Source organism: Gracilinanus agilis, chromosome 5 (genome assembly GCF_016433145.1).
Source record: "Gracilinanus agilis isolate LMUSP501 chromosome 5, AgileGrace, whole genome shotgun sequence".
Lineage (NCBI taxonomy): Eukaryota > Metazoa > Chordata > Mammalia > Didelphimorphia > Didelphidae > Gracilinanus > Gracilinanus agilis.
Window position 1 is genome coordinate 187,252,220 of NC_058134.1, and position 22,433 is coordinate 187,274,652.

Consider the following 22,433-nt stretch of genomic DNA (forward strand, 5'->3'; position numbering starts at 1 on the left):
ATTTCTCTTCTTCATCCTCTGCAACAGATGTTGGATGTAAATTGCAGTTGTTTTTATGCTGGTCATTTTGCACGTGCTTCCCAAGACTACCACAATATGAGATGACCAAATGTCCTGTGAAATAGTTTTTCTTGTCCTTCAATACATGATTAAATCACAAACTGCTAATTCCTTTATTTGTCTTTTCAGGGACAACCTGTGAACCACCCTTACAGTTAGCTGAAACTTTTTTTCTTTTGGTTTCATTTTTAGCAAGAATGTCAAAATTGAAAGGATTCAGTCCCTCAGGTAATACATCCATTTGTTCATTTGTATTATTCTTAGCACTCTTTGTCCTCTTTTTGACTGTTTTGCTACCATCACTGCAAATTGTATCGCACAGAATTGGGAACCATTTTATATTTTTCTGTGTTTTATACATTACTATGACCAAAGAATATATTGTCGGGTGGCTAGTGAGTTTGTGAAATACATCTTCTCCAGTTATAGCAACAGAAGCTTAATACTCTTTTGGTGGCCAGGAGATGGGATGTTTCTATGGTAAATTCATGAAGAATATGAGGGAACCAGGGCTTTCTTTTCTAATCTTATTTTAATGTAATTTTAATGTAAAGTTTCTTGCTTTAAACATAATTTATATATTTATATATTTTATTTTTCACAAAATATGTTTTTGTGTACAGTACAAACCTTTATCTACCTATTGAAATATCTTTTATTTTAGACTGATTTACCATCTCCACAACAAAGTACCTTCATTGTAATAAAAAGGTTTGTTGCCTTTTCTGTTTTTCATTGTGATAATATTGATATGTGATAATAATAGCAACAATCTTGTTTCTACCCAGATAAGTATGCTAGGATCTTTGATTATTGGTCGGCAACTGTAAGTTATGTCTTTAGTGGGAGGAGAGAACAGGAATCTCATGTAGATGAAATAACTGGGAGGGAATCGTCCTTGAGCAGTGAAGAGGATTTTCTTTTTTCTTCTTTTTTAAAATAAAACCCTTACCTTCTGTCTTAGAATCAATAGTTTTTATCGATTCTAAGGCAGAAGAACCGTAAGGGCTAGTCAGTGGGGGTTAAGTGACTTGCCCAGAATCACATAGCTAGGAAGTGTCCGAGGCCAGATTTGAACCCATGAACTCCAATCTCTGAGTTTGGCTCTCAAGCAAATAAGCCACCCAGCTGCTCCCAGGGAAGAAGATTTTCTTACCGCTTTACCAATTGGGAGATGGATCCTTAGCTGGAGTAGCATTTCTTAATTGAGAACTATTTGTAAGTTAGGAACAATCTACATATTATTAACTTTCTTATTCTAATTATAATCAGTAAAAATACTTTTTTTACATAGTTTAATATATAGCACGTAAGATTTAAAACATTTACTATCAGTCTTTCTTTTTTAGAAGGAACTACAGGGATTATAAAAAGTTTGAAAATGGAATCAGTTTCAGGTGAGTTGAACTAATTATATTTTTTAGTTCCATTTTATTTCTAATTCTGCTTGCTTCAAATTTAAACATACAGAAACACACAAGCAATAGGCATTATAAAAGCTATCTGAAGAGCATAGTGAATTTGGCCACAGACTTGGAAATGTGAAAATTCTGTATGAACCTGAGCTTTCAGTGAAAATACATAATACAGATATTTTGAAATGATATATCCAAGTCCATTCTGTTGTCCTGATAACTAGACTGGAGGTAGTGATTTCTTAAAAAAAGGGAAGTTTTAAGAATGTAGACTTTTCTTTTCTCAGATTACATTATCACTCTATATTAATCTAGATTCTCTAAGCTTATGAAGTATTCCTAAAAAATAAGTTAGTCTGACAGAGTTAAATTTTAATTTAATGAATTTAATTTAATGAAAATAATTTAATTGAATAACTGCATCAGAACTATCTGGCTTCTTTTGAATAGCCCAACTTGTTGACTTCAGGGGTTTATTCAGTAGATGTTAAGTTGCCTGAATTATGTTAGGCACTGGGGATACAAAGGAGAAAAAGGAACAGTCTCTTCCTTCAAGGAACTTATATTCTGTTGGGAGGGAAACATCAATATAGTTAAGTAAACACAAAACTGATATTAAGTAATTTCCCAGGAGTGGAGAGTACCAATAGCAACTGAGAGTATAGGATTGATCTCATTTAGAGCATATCTTTGAGCTGAGCCTTGAAGGAACCTGGGGATTCTGTGAGGTAGAGGTAAGAAGAGAATACATTATAGTCATGAAGGACAATCTATACAAAAGTACGGAAATGGGGCTACGGATGGTATATATGGGGAACAAGTAGGTAGACTTGTTAGTGTTTATAGAACAGTGAGTCTATGGATATCCAGTAACTCAGAAAAAGTAGGCTGAAGGGCTTTATATGTCAAGTAGAAGAATTTGCATTTCATTCTAGAGGCATTAGGAGCCACTAGAATTTTTTGTGCAGAATAATGACAAGGTCACTCCTGCATTAGGGCTATCAATTTGTAAGCTTCATGAAAAGTGAATTGGAGAGGAAAGAGACTTGAAGGAGGAATACTAATTAGGAAGCTATTGCAATAGTCCAGGCCCAAACTGGGGTGATGAACAAATGAATAGAGGAAAAGGGAAGAATATGACAAATGTTATAGAAATATAATGAATAAGACATTGCACCTGATTGGCTGTTTGAGTTGAAAGAAAGTGAATATTTAAGGATGACTCCAAGGGATGTCATGGATGGCTGGAATGATGGTGGTACCCTTACCACAAATGGAAAAAAAAAATAGAAAGAGGGAAAAGTTTACAACTACAGATAATGTGCTTGTTTTGGATCATGTTGCGTTTAAGATAACGTGTGTTACATTAATGTTAAACAGATATTTGGAATGTGGAATTGGAACTCAGCAGAGAACTTAGGACTGGATATTTAAATCTGGGAGTCATTTGTTTAAACATGATAGTTGAAACCAGGGGACCTCATAAAGAGTAGAGAGAGAAGAAGGTGGTTAAAATAGCACCACATATAGAGGCTGAGACATAGATTGTTTTTGTCCTTCAGTAGTTCAGTTGTGTTCCAACTCTCCATGACCCCATTTGGGGTTTTCCTGGCAAAGATGCTGGAGTGGTTTGCCATTTCCTTGTGCAGCATCCATAGATGAGGAAACTGAGGCAGGTAATTAAGTGACTTGCCAATGGTCACGAAGCTAGTATGTGTTTAAAGCTGGATTTGAACTCAGGTCTTCCTGACTCCAGGCCTGGTGCTCTACCAATTTGCTATTTCCAAGATATGGATAATGATCCAGCAAAGGAGACTGAAGAGTAATTAAACAAGAAGGAATAGAAACAGGAAAAACAGTGTCACGAAAACCCAGGGAAGAGAGTGCCCAGTAGGATGAGGTTGTTGACAGTATCAGATATTTCAGAAAATTAAAAAAAAAATGAGACCAGAGAAGTTATATTTGGCAGTTAAGAGATTATTAATTACTTTGGAGAGAACAGTTTCACATGAGTGCTGAGAATGGAAACCAGATTGCCGGGGACTAAAGAGCGGGAGGAGAAATACTGACAGCTTTTTCTTGGAGTTTCCTGAAAGGGAGGAGAAATATAGGCACAGAGCTTGACACTGGTACTATAAAAGGTCATCCAAGGCAATGTATTTACTTTGTAATGTAGCTATCATTAATGTTATGTTGTATCGGAATCGTGATATCAGTTAATAACAGTAAAGTTGAGATAAAGAGAAATAAAACTATGATACTCCTTCATATTCCTTTATTTTGATTCTTTGGAAAATAGTAGGGATATCTTTTAATAGTTCAAGCTATTAATTGATGAACTATTATGGGAGAAAACCCCTTGCTTTGCTACTTCTTCGTAACTTCAGTGTTCATATTGATTAGAACTATATAGGATGTCATTTTTTTTTAAATCCTTACCTTCCATCTTGGAGATACTGTGTATTGGCTCCAAGGCAGAACAGTGGTATGGGTAGGCAATGGGAGTCAAGTGACTTGCCCACAATCACACAGCTGGGAAGTGTCTGAGGCCAGATTTGAACCTAAGACCTCCCGTCTCTAGGCCTGGCTCTCAATCCACTGAGAACCCAGCTGCCCCCAGGATGTCATTTTTTATTGGAGATAATGAAGAATTAATAAAACCTTAGTGGTGCTATAGTTTTTCTTTTTGTGCCTCTAGCCCAAAGTTATAATCACGAACCCCGTTTATCACTAGGCTAATAAATTAGTAAATCAACACATTGATGAGTCCCTAAATTTATTATTATAGTAGTTAGGTATGGAATATTTTAAATAAATTCCCTATGTTTTAAGGCCTTGTCATTAAAATATAAATGGTGTAGGAACTCTTGATTACCCTATTCTAGCCTCATTTGAATAAATCTACTTTTATTTTGTGGTATATCTATAGCTTGGATGCTGAGCAACATGTAATAAAATCCCCAGTACATTTTGAGGTTTGATAAATTCATTGTGGTTCCTCACGGACTTCTGATTTCTGTAGAACTAAGCGAGGAATTGGATTCCGTCACCAGTGAGCTGCAGGCAGTAGAAATTCAGATACAGGAACTTCTGGAAAGACAACAAGAGCTTATTCAGAAAAAGACTGCCCTAAAGAAGAAAATAAAGCAATCTCTAGAAGACCCAGGTGCTGGAGCAAGCTCAGAATTTGATTCTTCACCTGAGAGCTGGAATAAACAAGGTTTCACTTTTTATCTTACTAGTGTTTTTTTGAGATAAATTAATTGAAATTTAACTTGCTCTAATTCTAGTATAATATTTTGCATCAGTCTTATAAAGAGATTTCCTTTCAGTGAGTAGGGAGAAGGGAGAACTGGAAGTGGATGTTTTCCTTCAAATTGTTGAAAGCTTTTCTAAAATATATTTACCTATAGTTTTGCAATTGAATCTGTTTGATGATTTAGAGTGTTTTAGTACTTTAGCAATGCCATTAGGAGCATCACTGATAATTTTTAGAAAATTAAAGATATAGAAAGTATTGAAATTACCACATAAAGATTTTAGGTCATGCCATAAATTATTCATTATTGAAATAGCTTCTTTTCTTGTGATTTATTTCTTAAAAATGAACTGTGCAAATAAAAATGTAGTCATTAAGAATCTTTTTAAATTGGGCTCCTGTTAGTTTAGATTAAAAAATTAATAAACATTTTAATAAGCCTTCTATGAGCAAAATATGCAAGGTACTCTGGGACTTTTGTTATTTCTCAGTGCTGCCTACAATCTATTTTGAAATATAATCATCAAGGGGAAAGCTAGGTGGCTCAGTGGATTGAGAGCTAGGCCCAGAGATGGGAGGTGCTCGGTTCAAATCTGGCCTCAAATGCTTCCTAGTTGTATGACCCTGGGCAAGTCACTTAACCCCCATTGCCTAGCCCTTACTACTCTTCTGCCTTAGAACGAGTACACAGTATTGATTCTAAGATGGAAGGTAAGGGTTTAAAAAAAAAAAAGAAATATAATCATCAAAACATTCTAAAGTAAAATAAAAAAGATTTAATCATGGTTACTATGATTAATTAATTAGCATGTTAATTGACAGTTGCCAATATTTTTAAACTCTTCTGAATTAAGAAAAAATTTTATTTTCTATTTCAACGTAATTATTTGAATTCCTGAAATAGTCAAGCTAGTCATAAAAATAAATTAATATTAAAAAAGTAATACCTCCTCCAAAGTTAAAAAGAATTCATTTTAACTTAGTCCATCTGTATTTTGTTAATGAATACTTTATATAAACATCTATTCCAGAAAACACTCATTTAATTATTTTAAGTGTTTCAGTGCACAGAATTTATTTTATGTCTTTCTCATCCTAGATTTTCCTTGGTCTGGGAAAGTTAAAGATGCTCTGCAGAATGTCTTTAAACTGCAAAAGTTTAGACCTCTACAGCTTGAAACTATTAATGTGACAATGGCTGGAAAGGAAGTATTTCTTGTTATGCCTACAGGAGGTGGAAAGAGCTTGTGCTACCAACTACCAGCAGTATGTTCTGAAGGTATGTGAAAGAAATGTTAACTACTAACTAAAATTGTGGGAAATGCAGTTTTCTTTCATATTAGCTTATAAATAGTTTTAGTGCAATTTCTAAATAATATACTATTTTTGAAAAATATATTATTGAGTGGATATCTGCAGAAATTTACCTACTAACTTAGGCTTTTTTTAAAAATTAATTTTAGCAATTTTTTTCCTTCATGAAGGTGTTTTAATGTAAGCCTTGAAAGATAACTAGGAGAATGCTCCTAGGTAGAATGGAAGGAGTATTGGACCAGGTCTTTGAAAACTTAAGAGTTTCGTTGCCATTGTGTAACATTGAACAAGTCACAAAACTTTTCCAAAACTTATTACCTATAAATTTGGGATAAAATCTATCATAATTATCTTACAATATTGTTGTGAGAAACAAATGAAATAAGAGAACACTGAAAACTGTAGATCACTAAATAAGTGTAGGGTAAGGTAAGTAATCATTATTAATCCTCCATTAAAGTCCTATTCTGCTACCTCATCACGGAGGTAACTTTGGTTTTGAAAGGGTATGCCAAGGAAGTGCAAGCTCTGGTAATTCTTATCAGCTAGGAAGGGCTTTCTATGTGTTGTTCAAGGACCAACTGAGCTATTTTGGAGAGGCTCATCATTAAGGACTGAGCAGCAGATAATTTTTATTTGGTTACAACAACTTAGGAAGGTTATATTCTGCATCAATAAATAAGAGTATATACACTGATTAAATCTTGGAATCTTGAAGTATTGAAATATGTATTAGTATAAATGTTGTTGAGAGGTTTTAGAGCTGTGTCAAATCCCAGATACAGGAACTAGCATAAAAGAAAGAAGGGCTAAAGTTTTCAGAAAAAGTCATTAATTTAATAATATTTTCACTTGGACTTAGATCCAGAAGTTCATTTGACTCCTGTGAGTTATTAAATGCCACCATGAAACTAACATTTATAAATTTATAAGTTGGGTTTTCTTTTTTGCTTAGGCTATAGGCTCCTCATGGATGCCTATTCACATTATCTTAAAGGTAATTGGCATGACCAGTATTAGCATTCAAAATATTAGTATTTGGAATATCAGAATATATTGGAAAATTGACAGAATAGGAGAAATGAACAAATATTGAGACTTTTGCATAGTCTTCAGATTTTTGCCTTTTGGCCCTAACGTCCCAATAGCACACCGAAGAAACTGTGAACTTTAAAGGAGAAATGTTATCTTTCAGGTTTCACACTTGTGATCTGCCCTCTGATTTCTCTTATGGAAGATCAGTTAATGGTTTTAGAACAACTGGGAGTTTCAGCTACTTTGCTAAATGCTTCTAGCACTAAGGTATGTTTCAGATATGTATTAAAGGTAGATTCATAATCCTTAATATATAATTATTATTATATCATAAATATGGTAATATAATATGATATAATCATAATAATTTATTCATCTATTCTAAAGCTATAAACTGGTAACTTGTTATTATTAGAATTCTGTAGTAATAATTAGGGATGTATAGTTATGCAATAAACAAATGAAAAATATTTCACAGGCAAGCTAGTTTACTCTAATGTAGTTTCTTCTGTTTTGGGACAAAATTCATAAAACATATTCCACTTATTCTTTTTGCTACCTTCATATGCCTATCCACCTCTTTTATAAGAGATTTGATGAGAATGCTGTTTTAGTTGATCTAAAACCTAGTTAGGAGCCATGGATTAAAAATATGCTTTAGATCAGAGGTTGTTAGCCTTTTTTTAATATTATTGACCAGTTTGGCATTTTGATGAAGCCCCAATTAAATAATTGAAAGAAATGCAAAATTTCACTTAGAGATTAGTAAAAATCAAGATGTAATTTTTTTCTCCTTCTAAGTTCATATACCCCCTAAAATCTGTCCTCTGACCTTTACGTATCCCGTAGATCCAAAGTTAAGAACCCCTATTCTAGACCTTCCAATTATTAGTTCATTCCTCTGTCAGTGCTTCTAATGTAGGAGTTCTTTTCCTTTAACTAACGTGAAGCCAGATGCTTTTTCAGAATAGTATTTTTAAATGCATAATATAAAATGCTTAGGATTACAGAGCAAATAAATTTCTCAAAATAATTAGGGGGAAAAGGTCACAGACCCCAGGTTAAGAACCTTTGTGCCAGAGGTTTTCCTTGAAAGTCTAGAATCTGGCTACTGCTGTGCTGTTGAAGCAAGCCACATGAAAAGGAAAGGAGATGGTAGTGGTATTGTGAGGTTTTTGATTTGCTTTTTAAATTTAATTTCTTTAAAAAGCCATCTCCCCATGCGCTTTGTGTATTATTATTCTCTCAGTTGTTATATATTATTTTATAACACATAAGTTTATATCATATTGAATTAGACTGAGCACCAGGCCATGATATCTGTCTTAATTCAGTCTTTGCATTTCTCTGAGTATCCAGCACAAAGTTCTGCATGTTATAGACATTTTAAGAATCTAGTTATCTCTCCCCCACAATTTGGAAAATCCACCTAAAATTTTTTTGGCCCTCCCTTCCTACCTTGGCCTAACCTTTCCTACCAGAAACGGAGTCTGAGATGTTTACAGTACTTTATATGCATTTACAAGTCACTAAACTTTTAAAGATATCCCTGACATTTTTAACCTCTGTGTGTCATTAGCTGGTTTTTGTGTTCTTTTTGCAAGCTTTAACTTTTTACTTATTTTAATTTTAAAAAATTGTATGAGTTGATGGTATTAAAAGATAAAATATGTTGATATTATACCTATATATTATGCATTTCATTTCTGAGTTTCTAAACTTGTTCTGTACCATCTGCTGGCCTTTGTGTATTATCTGCAGCTTCCTCAGAACCCCACCCCCCAAAAAATTTACATTGATTTTTTGTTTTTTTTGTTTTTTTTTTTTTTTACCCTTGTACTTCGGTGTATTGTCTCATAGGTGGAAGATTGGTAAGGGTGGGCAATGGGGGTCAAGTGACTTGCCCAGGGTCACACAGCTGGGAAGTGGCTGAGGCCGGGTTTGAACCTAGGACCTCCTGTCTCTAGGCCTGACTCTCACTCCAACTGAGCTACCCAGCTGCCCCTTACATTGATTTTTATGCCAACTTTTTGTATATCGAAACTATGGTGCGGAAGGTTGAGATATGGACTGGATGGTGTAGGATTAAAAATTAAAAATACCAATACTCCAAGGATTATTTCTTAAAAGATTTAATAATAACAATTTAAAGCTAGGTGAGGACACAACTCAAAAGGATGCTGGGCAATGTAGCTCAGTTGCATTAAATTTCCACCTATACAGTGGGATACCTGTTTTTATTAAAGTATCTTGAATGAATGAGATTTTATCAACTGAAATTCTGCTGAGGATATGTTGGAATACCCTGAACTGTATAATAAGGAATATTTTTACAATAGTAATTTATAATGTGTGGTGTGGTGGTGATGGCAAGTAAAGTATAATAATGAATGCCTTTATTTTAGCAAAATAGATGAGTAAGTTAGTTTTACTCTTCTTTATTTCTTTTTACTTTTTACTAGGAACATGTGAAATGGGTTCATGCTGAAATGGTAAATAAAAACTCCAAGCTGAAGCTCATTTATGTTACCCCAGAGAAAATTGCTAAAAGCAAAATGTTTATGTCAAAGTTGGAGAAAGCCTATGAAGCAGGAAGATTCACCAGAATAGCTGTTGATGAAGTTCATTGCTGTAGTCAGTGGGGACATGATTTCAGGCCTGGTATGCTTTATCTACCTATATTTAATATTAATTCTAGTTTGTGGTACTAAATATATACCAGAAAAATAGATCCTTACAATAGCCTTTTGGTTGGTCTTTCCGACTCAAGTGTTTCTGCATTCTAGTCCATCTTCTACTCATTTGTATAAATTGATCTTTCTAAAGCAGAAGGCTAGCCATATCACATCCCAGTGAGTAAACTGGTGTTTCCTTATTACCACCAGGCTCAGATATAAAATTATTTTTGAGTTTTGTTTTTTTAACTCTTATCTTCTTAGAATCAATGCTTTGTATTGGTTCCAAAGCAGAAGAGTGGCAAGGACTAGGCAGTGGGAGTTAAGTGACTTGCCCAGAGTCACCCAGCTAGGAAGTGTCTAAGGCCAGATTTGAACTTCATATATTGTTGCAATTTGTGACATACTTTTATTTTTACAGGTGGGGAAAAAAGGACGCCTTTAACATTTTTTTTCCATTTTTTCCCCCTAGATTATAAGGCACTTGGTATCTTAAAACGGCAGTTCCCCAATACATCACTAATTGGGTTGACAGCAACTGCTACCAATCATGTTTTGAAGGATGCCCAGAAAATTCTGTGTGTTGAGAAGTGCTTTACATTTACTGCATCATTTAATCGGCCAAATCTTTATTATGAGGCATGTAGCTTTTATGTTAATTGAATATTTTACATGAAATTTCAATCGAGTAAACTTACCTTTGTATTATTTTTTACAAGTACTTGTATATATATGATTGTTATAACTATGGAATGAACAGATATTTCAGATAGTCTCACATGGAACCTGAGAGGCTCTCTAGTCTTACACATAGCTGAATAAAGTATGCCCTCTAGAGCATACCCAATGAATAGTGTCTAGCCTTTGCTTGAACTTTTGTGAAGATCACTACACTCCTTACTCAGGCATCTCATTACACTTCTGGATGGCTCTAATTATTAAGAAATTCTTCTTTAGATTAAGCCAGTGATGGGCAAACTTTTTAAAAGAGGGGGCCAAAGAAAAGGAAATGCTCATCTGTCAGTCTGTTTCTAAGGCAACTCTTTCAAAGTTTCATTGTATTGTATCCTACTCATTGTATTCATCAGATTAGGAATAAAGTCATGGGGCTGAATAGAACATTTCAGGCCCCTCCTCCCCCAATCTAGCCCACCAACTGTAGTGTGCCCATCATTGGATTAAGCAAAAGTCATCTTCTTTGTGTGTAAATAGTTATCTTATTCCCCCTAAATCTTTTCTAGGATAAACATTTCCAGTTCCTTTAATGAATCTTCTTGTGACCTCAAGGCCCTTAATCATTCTGGTTTACCTCCTTTGGATAGTTTCCATCTTAATGTCCTTCCTAAAATATGAATATGTTAGTCAGTTTGACATTGACTTCATTTTGACTCATTTAGATTATAGACCTATAAAACACATTGATCTTTTTCACATAAACTGTTATTATCTAACTATACTTCCCTCATTTTGTACTTATAAGGTTCAATTCCTGAAATGATATGACTTGAAATATCATAATCTTAAGTATAATCTTACTAGATTCAGCCTAACTTTCTAGCCTGTTGAAATCTTTTTGAATTCTGATCTTGTCATCCAGGGGGTTAGCTCTCTATCCTCATTTTGTCATTTACTGATTTGATTAATATGCTGGTTATCCCTTTATCCAAATCACTGATCATTTTAAACTGATAAGCTTAGGGACAATCTAAGATGCCCTGGGTGCTCTCCTGGAGACCTTCCAAGATGATATTGAAGTACTCTTTTACTATTCCTTTGGGTGTGTGTTGGGGTGGGAGAGTTGAGTGGGTTAAAGAGAGAAGAGTCAAAGATGACTGAGGTTGCAAACCTGTGTCACAGGCATAAGGATATGGCATAATCAACAGAAATGGAGTTGACTTGCGGGATTTGTGAGAAATTTTGGAAATTTGACTCTGAAAGAGATCAGAGATGACTAATGGAATAGAGGGTCAAATGAAGGATTTTTGGTGTGTTTTAAGGATCGGAGGACACCTGGACATTTTTGTAATAGCAGGGAAGGAGTTAGTAATGAGAAAAGTTTAAAAATGAGAGGAGACAAGAAATGATTAAGGGTACAAGTTCCTAAAAAGAGAGGGAAGGCAATTGGAGTAAAAGCATATGTATAGGTGTTAACTGTTTGATACATCTAAAAGCAAAGGAAAAGAGAATGGAGAATAGAAGGGGTTTGAGGTATGGTATGAGGAAGAAGGAGCATACCATTATTAAAAGCCTCTTTTCTCAGTAAAGTATTAACATTTTTGCTTGAAAAGGATCAGGGAGGAGATGGATTGTATATGAAATTTTAAAAGAAGGTTTGGAATAGTGTTTATGGAAAATATTTATTAGGTAAGAATGAAAAGATTGTTACATAACTACCTTGCTGCCCTGGTGGTAGTTGTAGGTTGCTGGATAAAGACAGGCAGTTTTCTTATCTTTCTTCTTTCTGGTTTAAAGCTCTTTTGGTTAAGATTTGTAAGTTCCATGCAAATATCAGACTTTGTTAGGTAGACTATTCCTTGTCAGGTGCCAATTATTCCTATATTTTAAGTTGTAGCCAATAAGTGTGTATATCTCTTGTAAATTATAATCCTTTATTACAATAAATCAGACCTTGTGCTTTGCTAAGGATTATCAGTTTGAAACCAGCCTCATAGGAAATGCTGAAAAGGGAGAAATTCAAGTCAGTGGAATTTAGACATATTCTTTTTTGGAGAGATTAGTAAGCATTCTGCAGTGGGACTTCAGGTGATATAATGCAATGAGTATTGTTGGCCAAAGCATGAATAAAGATTTGTTAATAATTCCCAGTTTCGCCTTTAATTATGCATTATACTTAAAATTTAGACATCTTAAAATGCCCTCTTGGGGTACTACTCTTTTCCATAGTTTTAATAGATTAGGTTTAAATAGGTTAAATGTTAATTATCCCAAGCAATTACTTCTTATATCATGATCTAATGAATGTGACAAACTAAACTTTAGAACTGATCTTGTGGTAAATTGCAAAAATCATGTTTAAAAGCAAAATCCAAGGGGTGGCAGGAGAGAGCCAATGAGGTGAATAAAGGAGAGAGAACTAAGTGACTATGTTTTTTAAAACATGTGTTTTATTTTTTCCTCTATTACACATAAAGCCAATTTTTAAACATTCGTTTTTTAAAGTTCTGAGATCCAAATTCTCTCCCTTCTTCTGAGAGACCCTCTCTCATTCCTTTCCTATCCTCTCCGGTCCCCAAGATGGCAAGAATTCTGATAATAGATTTTACATGTGTAATCATGTAAAATGTTTTTCCATATTTGTTGTTTTGTGGAAGAGTTCTCAAATGGAAAAAAGAAGGAAATATATAATATAGATATAAGATGAAATATATTATGTTTCAGTGCATTTAGACTCCAGTTTTTTCTTGGAGGGCAAATGGCATTTTTCATCAGGAGTCTCTGGAATGCCTTGGATCACTGTATTGCTGAGAATAACTAGGTCATTCACAGCTGTTCATCAAGAAATATTGCTGTCATTGTACTATGCTTATTAAAGTTTGGTAAGATATATTCAAGGTGATGATTGTTACTAGTTTATGTTTTAAAGTTAATGTATTTTTCTAGGTTCGGCAAAAGCCTTCCAACACTGAGGATTTCATTGAGGATATTGTGAAGGTCATTAATGGGAGATATAAAGGACAATCTGGTAATATAGAAAAAATAACAACTTTGAAGATTTAGAAATGCCTTCCCTGTAAAAAGTGGTAACTAAAAATTGGTTGTTGACTAATTGGAAGTTTAAAAGATAGAAATTTTTGACAGTTTTTGCAAACTTGGAGTGCGATTGTATATTTTTATCCAGCTTAGTCATAGATTTTTTAAAAAAATTACAAATGACTGTTTGGATGTATCTTTTGTTTGTAGTAAAATTAGTTTCAGCAAGTTCATCTGTTTTCCTTAGGTGAGTTATAGTGAACAGTTATTGAACATGTATCATATGTATATCCCACAAAATGTTTAAGATAGTCTATGTTCTTAGAGGTCTTAGTGAAATTTCAGAAGCAGTATGTAACTATAAAAAGCAATACAGGTTAGTTTTTTTGGTTTTTTTTGACTGCCAAATGAACTGTATTGATGAGTACTCTTAACAATTCTGATTTGATGAGTAAAATGACAGAGACAAGTTTTCTGGGCAAGGTTACAGTTTATAAACAGTGATCCATATAGCTGTTAATAATGTGGATCACTCTAGCCATCTCATGGAATAGAAAAGACCAATTTAATTGAGGCCCAAAAAGAGGCAGGAAGGAATTTGGGTTAGTTGGTAAGCCTTATAATTAGCTGCTATTGCATAAAGTGAGTTGACCTTCATGTGTGGATGATCCTGCCCTCTTTGACAGTATAAAAATGTTAGTTGTTTTATTGTCCTCAACTCCCTCTTAGTCAACTTGGCTAGAAAATCAGAATCATCTTCATCAGAATCACCCCGATTATTGGCCTTCCTCTCAGGGGGACCGAATCACCATCCCCTTCTCCTCCCCCAAAACTGGTTTTCCATTTATAGGTAAATAAAAAAGGGGGTTAAACTGGTTAGCAAGCAGATATCCTGGGGGCTGTCTAAAAGTTAGAGTGCCACTCACTCCCTTTCATTCCTGCTTTTGGGAAAGACTGCAGTTTTGAACAGGTTGAATAAATTTGATGCAGCATCACCTCAATTACATTGTAAAATAAATACAGCAAAAATAAGAGGAAATTTTAGACTTTATCTCCTACTCTGAGAAGGAAATGATATATGTTTAAAGGTTGAGATGATTAAGGAAAGCTTCACAGATGTGAGCCTTGCCCTGGAACTGAAATAAAGGTTAGAACATGTAATTAGAAGGAAAAGATAAAAAAAAAAGAATGGAACAGAGAAAGGAGACTAGGAGTAATACCAGTTAGTAGATTACAACTATAATAGTTGTAATATGAGGATATAAACCTGGATGGAGGTGGTGGTAGAGAGAGATGGAAGAGGAAAATGAGTCTGGGTTGGGCCAGTAAGGGGAATGTTGATTTTCAAAGAGGAATGATTAGGAACCATAGCATTGTATTTTATAATGTGTTAAGTTTTTCATAACTTTAATTATTATGTATTATTAATATATGTTTTTTATACCAGGTATTAAAAGTTTATTTCTTCTTATTCCAAATACATCATTTACATGTGGTCCAAAATATCAGTTATACTTTACACTAGTCCCCTGCTAAAATTATACCAGTGATATGGCTGGTATAATTTTAGTTTTTGGAGGATTAGGAATGAGAATAAGGTAGATAGAACAGACTTAAATTTCAGTTTTTGGATGAGTGGACAAGTGAAATTGTTCAAACATTAAAACAATAAAGTTTTGGAATTCTACAGTTTTCCTTTAGCTGATATATAGTTTTAATTTGTTAAGATTTTTTGGTAAATTTCCTTTTTGTCAAAGTTGCTTTTTTCCCCAGGCAAACAGGTATTCATAATAAAATGATTTTATATTTTTATACAGGAATTATATATTGTTTTTCTCAAAAGGACTCTGAGCAAGTCACAATTAGTTTACAGAAGCTGGGAATTCAAGCAGGTGCTTACCATGCAAATATGGAACCAAAAGACAAAACCAAAGTTCATAAAAATTGGTCAGCAAATAAAATTCAGGTTAAGTATACATTTATAAATAGAAATATATGTAGACTTTGGAAATAACCACAATTTTACCTAATAATTAAATTGTTGGGAATATTTCAGGTAGTAGTGGCAACAGTTGCATTTGGTATGGGAATTGATAAACCAGATGTGAGATTTGTTATTCATCATTCAATGAGCAAGTCTATGGAGAATTATTACCAAGAGAGTGGACGTGCAGGTATCATAAAATATGTATATATCTAAGACCTAAACATGTTATGTACAGAACGTTATGCTTAATGAAGATATAGTCTATGGCAAAATATTTTTATTGTTCATCTTTAATTCATAATTCAAGAGGGAATTAAAAAGTGTTTTTGGCAGTTTTATATCCATGATTATTTACATATACAGGAAATTTCAGCATTTGTATTTGGTTAATGTTACATTTTTTGTATTTATTAAATCTTGCATCCTTCACTTGGAAAATTTGTTTTACCATCCTTTCCCTGGCCTACTTTTAGCTATTATCTTAATGTGTCACATAACTGGATTAGTTTAGATTTCAGATTTAACAGTGCCACTGTATTAAATAGAAGTTTTATTTATTTGTTGCTTATCATCTGATCATGCTTAGATAACCTGTAACATATATTATGAGAGGTGTTTAGCTATTCCATAAAAGGTTGCCAATTAATTTGATATTAAGAATAACATTTTTATTTAATATGTCATAGGTCGAGATGACCTGAAAGCTGACTGTATTTTATACTCTGGTTTTGGAGATATATTCAGAATAAGTTCCATGGTGGTAATGGAAAATGTAGGTCAACAGAAACTTTATGAGATGGTGTCATACTGTCATAATATACACAAGTAAGTTTTATTTTTATATTTTTAATATGCATATAGTCATTCTCTTAATCGTCATTTAATAAGTAGTTTCTCTATATTGGGCCTTTATTAGGCTTTAGGAATACAAAGATAAAAGTGAAATATTTCTTGTCCTTAGGAGCTTACAAACCATCAAAAATTCCATAATTTAAAAAGTTCTAGTGAAACTTTTAAAAAAAAGAAATGTATTTATGAATGAGATTGTCAAATGAGGTAGATTATAAAAGTATAAAATTTAAAATTCTACATATTTAAAAGAACAAGTTAACAGATTTTAAAGTAGTTAATATTTTGCCTCTTAACATGTGTGCTGCTTAACAACCATAGCAATTATGTCATATCTATATTTCAGGTGGCTCCTACTTATGTATCTGCGCATTTCCATGTGAACTATAAAGCAAAAATGATTTAGCCTTTATTACCTATCTTATGGCTCATCTTTCTCTCTGTATATTTCATTTCAGTTGCGTTCATCTTTGTGATCCCATTTAGGATTTTTTTTTTTAAATTTAAAAACCCATACCTTCTGTCTTGGAGTCACTACTGTGTATTGGCTCCAAGGCAGAAGAGTGGTAAGGGTAGGCAATAGGGGTCAAGTGATTTGCCCAAAGTCACACAGCTGGGAAGTGTCTGAGGCCAGGTTTGAACCTAGGACCTCTCATCTCTAAGCCTGGCTCTCAATCCACTGAGCCACCCAGCTGCCCCTATTTAGGATTTTCTTGACAAAGATGCTGGAGTGGTTTTCCATCTCCTCCAGTTCACTTTATAGCTGAGGGAACTGAGGCAAACAGGTTTTAAGTGACTTGCCCTGGGTCACATAGCTAGTGAGTGTCTGAGACCATATTTGAACTCAAGGCTTCCTGACTCCAAGCCTGGCACTTTCTCCATTGTGCCACCTTGCTCCCCTATTATACACTAAGGCAACTGTGATCAGCAATGTTGTCTATAAGGAAATAGAGGCAGTGCCTTTCTGTAAAATATTTTCCCTACGTAGCACTTAGTTTTTTTGCTGCCTCAAAATCTACTTCAGGTTTCATTATAATTCAGGACTAAGAATGCTGGTATAGGATTGAAGGATGGCTAAGCTAGGGTATATAATTTTAAATAACTTGTTTAATTTTATTCAGAGAAGCTTGTCCTGGGCTATCTTATCACATGCAGAAAATTAGCTCCCACTTTATTGCTGAGCTCATCATGTTTGTTCTCAGTTGTACTAATACAGAAACCCTGTTCTCAGTTTAACCATATGAAAATTATAAATAAGCGGAAAAAGATCTAAAAATATTTGGTTATTTTTCTGTTTTCATTATATAAAACAAATTTTTCCCCTTGTCACAATTGTAGATGTGTTTGTAAACAACCAAACCAACTCCTGAACAAAATAAATGTGTATCAGATAACTGATATATAGGATTAGACTGATAGAATTTTTGGTATTCAATAGACGACTTTTTTCCTAATACATACTCTGAGAAAGATAGAGAAAATTTTTCTTTAGAACTTAAGTGGGGGGCAGCTGGGTAGCTCAGTGGATTGAGAGCCAGGCCTAGAGACAGGAGGTCCTAGGTTCAAATCTGGCCTCAGACACTTCCCAGCTGTGTGACTTTGGGCAAGTCACTTGACCATTGCCTACCCTTACCACTCTTCCACCAAGGAACTAATACACAGAAATTAAGGGTTTAAAAATATAAAAACAAACCAAAATAAAATAGAACTTAAGTGGTTCCAATAAATCATAACTGAAGCCTGGAGTCTTAAAACTCAATTTTTGGTATTAAGAGACTTAGCAAAAAAAAAAAAAAATCTTTCTGGTCATCACTTTACTTCTGTAAAGAATTAAAATTAAGGATTTGACTAAATATATGAGAATTCTAAGAATTCTGTGGTTTCACTTTAAAAATATTATAGCTCAAGTCAAATTGACTTTCGAAGCTTTATTTACAAAGAGGTGGAATGAGTGAAAGTACAGAAATGTGAAAGAGGGCAGAGTAAGAAGTCTAGCCTATCACCCTAAATGTTGCTCTTGTCCCTGGCTCAACCCATGCAAGACTCATTAAACCCTTAGCCAGAAGACTTGGTGGTGAATTAAACAAGGACTCAACCTACACAGCCTCCTCCAAGAAAGGGAGGCCTCTCCATAATTAATCTCTCCAGAAGCCAGGAAAGGAAGGTCAGCTTTTCACTTACCCAAGCTGAAGCTGCAAAGGAGAAGATCTAGGAGCAGTCTTAACAGAAGCAGTTCAAGAACCAGAGTCCCAGGCTGAAGTCCCTATTCGTAGCTCCAAGCCTCAGTCCCAGTTAAAGATCCTTTAAGCCCCAGATTCAGGCCGAAGACCTCTCAGTCAGGAAGTTCAAGACCCTTTATAGTCCTTTTCCCACATTACTTCCTGTCCCATCCTCCACTTTATGAGAACCAATTGCAGTCTTTAAATTTGCTTAGCACTCCCCAGAGGGTGATAGGTCCTCTGGATTTTCAGTCACTTTTAGCAAGTGGCTTGCAAGCCTCCCCTACTTAGTGTTAAATAGGGGTGTTTTCAGTTTTTGTTGATTAATTTAAAAATAAACGAGGGGAGAGTTAATCCTATCTTCACACTTCTCTTGGCATCAGTTTTCTAGGAAAGTGCTCTATATATAGATTTCACCAGATAGAATGTAAACTTCTTAAGTCAGACTGTTTCATTTCTGTTTTTGTATCTACAGTGCCTGTTGTATAGTATACACTTAATAAATGCCTTTTGAAAATTTTTTTATTATTTTATTATAATTTAAATCAAAACAAAATATGTTTTTAACATTTTTCACCTTACCCTTTGAAATAGGTTTGCCTAGAGATCCTCCCTAAACTATTGGCTAATCTATTTATCAATATTATTTCTACTCTGAATGTTTTCAGATGTCGCCGTATGTTGATAGCTCAACATTTTGATGAAGTGTGGAATTCTGCAGCTTGCAACAAAATGTGTGATAACTGCTGTAAAGATATTTGTGAGTTCTTTTTGGATTTTTCATTTTTAAACTATATAACATGATTTAGCATGAAACTGCATATAGCAAAACATGTCTACAACATGAGGACCTTAGTGTATGATCTAGTAAGTCAAAGGAGTTAGTTTTGGACTGGAAAATTCTTTAACAGACCAAAAGCAAGGTTTTAAATATAGTTGAAAAAAAGTGCAATTGATTGATTTTAGAAAACTGATTCCTCTAGTTAACAATTAAGGAAACTTATGTGAAGCATGGGACTGACAAATAAGTGTAGTGATTATCACTAATCATCTGTAGTCATTGAAGAGGAAGGACAAAAATAGATAAAATCTGTAATTTAGTCAATTACCAATATATTCAAAAGCTTTTTTTGGTGATGACTCAATAACCAGTGAGGGCTGTCAGAGTAGGTTTTTATATAGTTTAGTGGTTACGGTAAGGTCTAGGAATGCAAACCAAACTAAGACTGTGATTGGTCTATAAGAAGGGCAAACAATGGGCTGAATTGGCAAGAAGGATCTCCAGAATCCATAGCAATAGGGAAAACAAGAGTTGAATACCATCCTTTGGAAAGTTCTGTGCTGATACCACTCAATACCAGAGAGACCCAGTACTGGGCAAAACATCTCCTAATCAGGTTGAGTCATCTACCACTCATCTAACCCATTCCTCTCATGAGACAGCACCACCTTGAAGCCCTTACAGTTTAAGTACCCAAACTCTCACAAACTCTACTGCTGAGGCCTATGCAATTAAATCAAAATCTGAACCATAGATAGTAGTTTTATTGCTTTAGCTAAAAACTCTTAATAACTAATAAATCAGTTATCAATTTCACAGAATGTCTCTTCTTTTGTAGCATTTGAAAAGAAGAATGTAACTGACCATTGCCGAGATCTAATTAAGATACTGAAACAAGCAGAAAAATTGAATGAAAAACTAACACCACTGAAACTTATTGATGCTTGGTTGGGAAAGGGTGTAGCGAAATTGAGAGTATCTGATGTTGTACCCCCGAAACTTCCGCGTGATGAATTGGAGAAAATTATTGCTCACTTCATCCTACAACAGTATCTTAAGTATAAAACAAATTCGTTATTTTTTGCATAGGTTTTTTTAAATGTTAAGATGTTAGTAAAGCTTACTTGAACAAATTTAAAATATTTATAGCAATTTAATTTTTATTTTCTCTGCAAATTAAAAAAAATCATTGTTATTTTAAAAACTATCTTAAAATTGTCATCACATAATCCCTTCATTTATGTTTTTGTAACTCACTGAAATGACATGATTGTGGACTTTTTCTTCCACAGAGAAGACTTCAGTTTTACAGCATATGCTACTATTTCATATTTGAAAGTAGGCCCTAAAGCTCATCTTCTGAACAACGAGGAACATATAATTATCATGAAAGTAAAGAAAAATACAAAGGGTTCTTCCAAGGTACTATAAACAAACTTAAAATTCTTGTTTAACTAATACAATTATGGGCAAACTACAGCCTGTGGGCCAGATTTGGGGAGGGGGGGCCTGAAATGCTCTGTCTGCCCCGTGGGACATTATTCCTAATCTGACAAATACAATGAGTAGGATACAATACAATGAAACTTTGAAAGAGTTACCTTAGAAACAGACTGACAGATGAGCATTTCCTTTCCTGTGGCCTCTCTTTAAAAAGTTTGCCCATCACTGAACTAGTACTATTTTAGGTTTAAAACGAAATTTCATTTGGAAGAGATAACAGCCCATTGTTTTTGCTTAAGGTTACATGGATGTTCGAAGGAGAAAATATTTTGCCTTTCTTGTAGGGCCAACTCCCTATTGCTAGTCACCAGCCCTTGTATGTTTTAGAGTCTGTTGCTATCTCTGGATAACTTCTCAAACATACTGGTAATAAGATCGGCATAGCTGAATGGCGCCTATTTAACTGTGATGTTTAATAACAAAGGCTTTTTAAATATCTTTATGCCAGCCTATTTTGAGAATGCATCTTAATAAACGAATGATGCAAAAGGATTAATTATATACAATCTAACTATAATTTTTATTAAAGTAAACCAGTTGAATTTTAACAGTATTGTTTTCTGCATCTCTAGGTTGAATCACCTCAGGTTTCTAATTCTGAAACAGAGAGAAAGATGGAAGAAAAACATTTTGGCAACTTCCAAAATACAGATGTAAAAAAGCATGGAAGTCAGGCTAAACAACTCCATTCTGAGTCTACAAAGGCAAAGAAAAGGAAACTGGATAACTCAATCATGGAATAAATTTTCTAAGAGAAAGACAATTTATAAAAAGATGGCACTCACTTCAACAAGTTTAATTTTTTAATTATTTCATTATATGTACATGGAACTTTTTAGAACCTTAAGCAGTCTTTTAGTTAAAAAAATTTGTACTTTTTTGAAGTATATTTATATTGATGATGTAATATTATGAACCACTTGATTTAGAAAACAAAACTATCCAACAAAATGCCCCCCCAAAAAGTAAGCTTTTTAGAACAGTTAATGCCTTGAAAATGTTTACTTAATTGCTGTAACTGCCTATATTTATATAAATTTTTTTTAACTCTTACTTTTCCAAGTATTAGTTCCAAGGCACAGGAGTGGTAAGGGCTAGGTAACTGGGAGGTTAAGTGACTTACCCAGGCTCACACAACCAGGAAGTGTCTGAAGCCACATTTGAACCCAAGACCTCCCTTCTCCAGGCTTGGTTTTCTAACCACTGAAGAATCTAGCTGCCTATCCCCTTTCTATAGTTTTAGTAACATAATAAAGGTGGATTAAAATCAGTATAGTGGCAGAAAAAGCACTGACTTTGGATTCAGAGAGCAGGGACACAAATCTCACCCCTTATGCTTACTACCTGTATGAGTTTGGGCAAGTTATTTAAGTTTCTGTTGGTCTTTCAGTTCCCTCATCTATAAAATGAAGAAGTTAGGCTAGATCAATGGGGTCAAACTCAAGCAGAGGGGTTAACCTTGGAGGTAGATATTGGGTTAGAAAACCACATGTTACCATTATGCTTTAACAAATTTTTATTTATTAAACATTTTCTAATTGCATTTTAGTTTGGTTTGAACTATGCATTTTTTTTCTATTTTTAAATTCAAAGATAATAAATATGCATTATAAAATCAAAGGGGT

General features: G+C 34.1%; 1 protein-coding gene across 1 annotated transcript; it reads left to right on the forward strand.

Annotated features, from left to right (window-relative positions):
• The first annotated feature begins 1,428 nt into the window (after nucleotides 1-1,428).
• On the forward strand, nucleotides 1,429-21,895 carry RECQL (RecQ like helicase). Its single transcript, XM_044679681.1, has 14 exons — nucleotides 1,429-1,457; nucleotides 4,498-4,695; nucleotides 5,834-6,013; nucleotides 7,244-7,350; nucleotides 9,546-9,744; nucleotides 10,231-10,397; nucleotides 13,380-13,461; nucleotides 15,287-15,435; nucleotides 15,526-15,643; nucleotides 16,143-16,281; nucleotides 19,193-19,284; nucleotides 20,144-20,363; nucleotides 20,598-20,727; nucleotides 21,381-21,895. The coding sequence occupies exons 1-14, from the start codon at nucleotides 1,442-1,444 to the stop codon at nucleotides 21,549-21,551; spliced, it is 1,968 nt and encodes a 655-aa protein (XP_044535616.1). The 5' UTR covers nucleotides 1,429-1,441; the 3' UTR covers nucleotides 21,552-21,895.
• Nucleotides 21,896-22,433: the final 538 nt, after the last annotated feature.

Excerpts from the sequence above, each read along its gene's own strand:
- RECQL (XM_044679681.1), top strand. Across the intron at positions 6,014-7,243 it reads ACCAGCAGTATGTTCTGAAG|GTTTCACACTTGTGATCTGC; the intron begins GTATGTGAAAGA and ends GTTATCTTTCAG. Across the intron at positions 15,436-15,525 it reads GGTCAGCAAATAAAATTCAG|GTAGTAGTGGCAACAGTTGC; the intron begins GTTAAGTATACA and ends GGAATATTTCAG.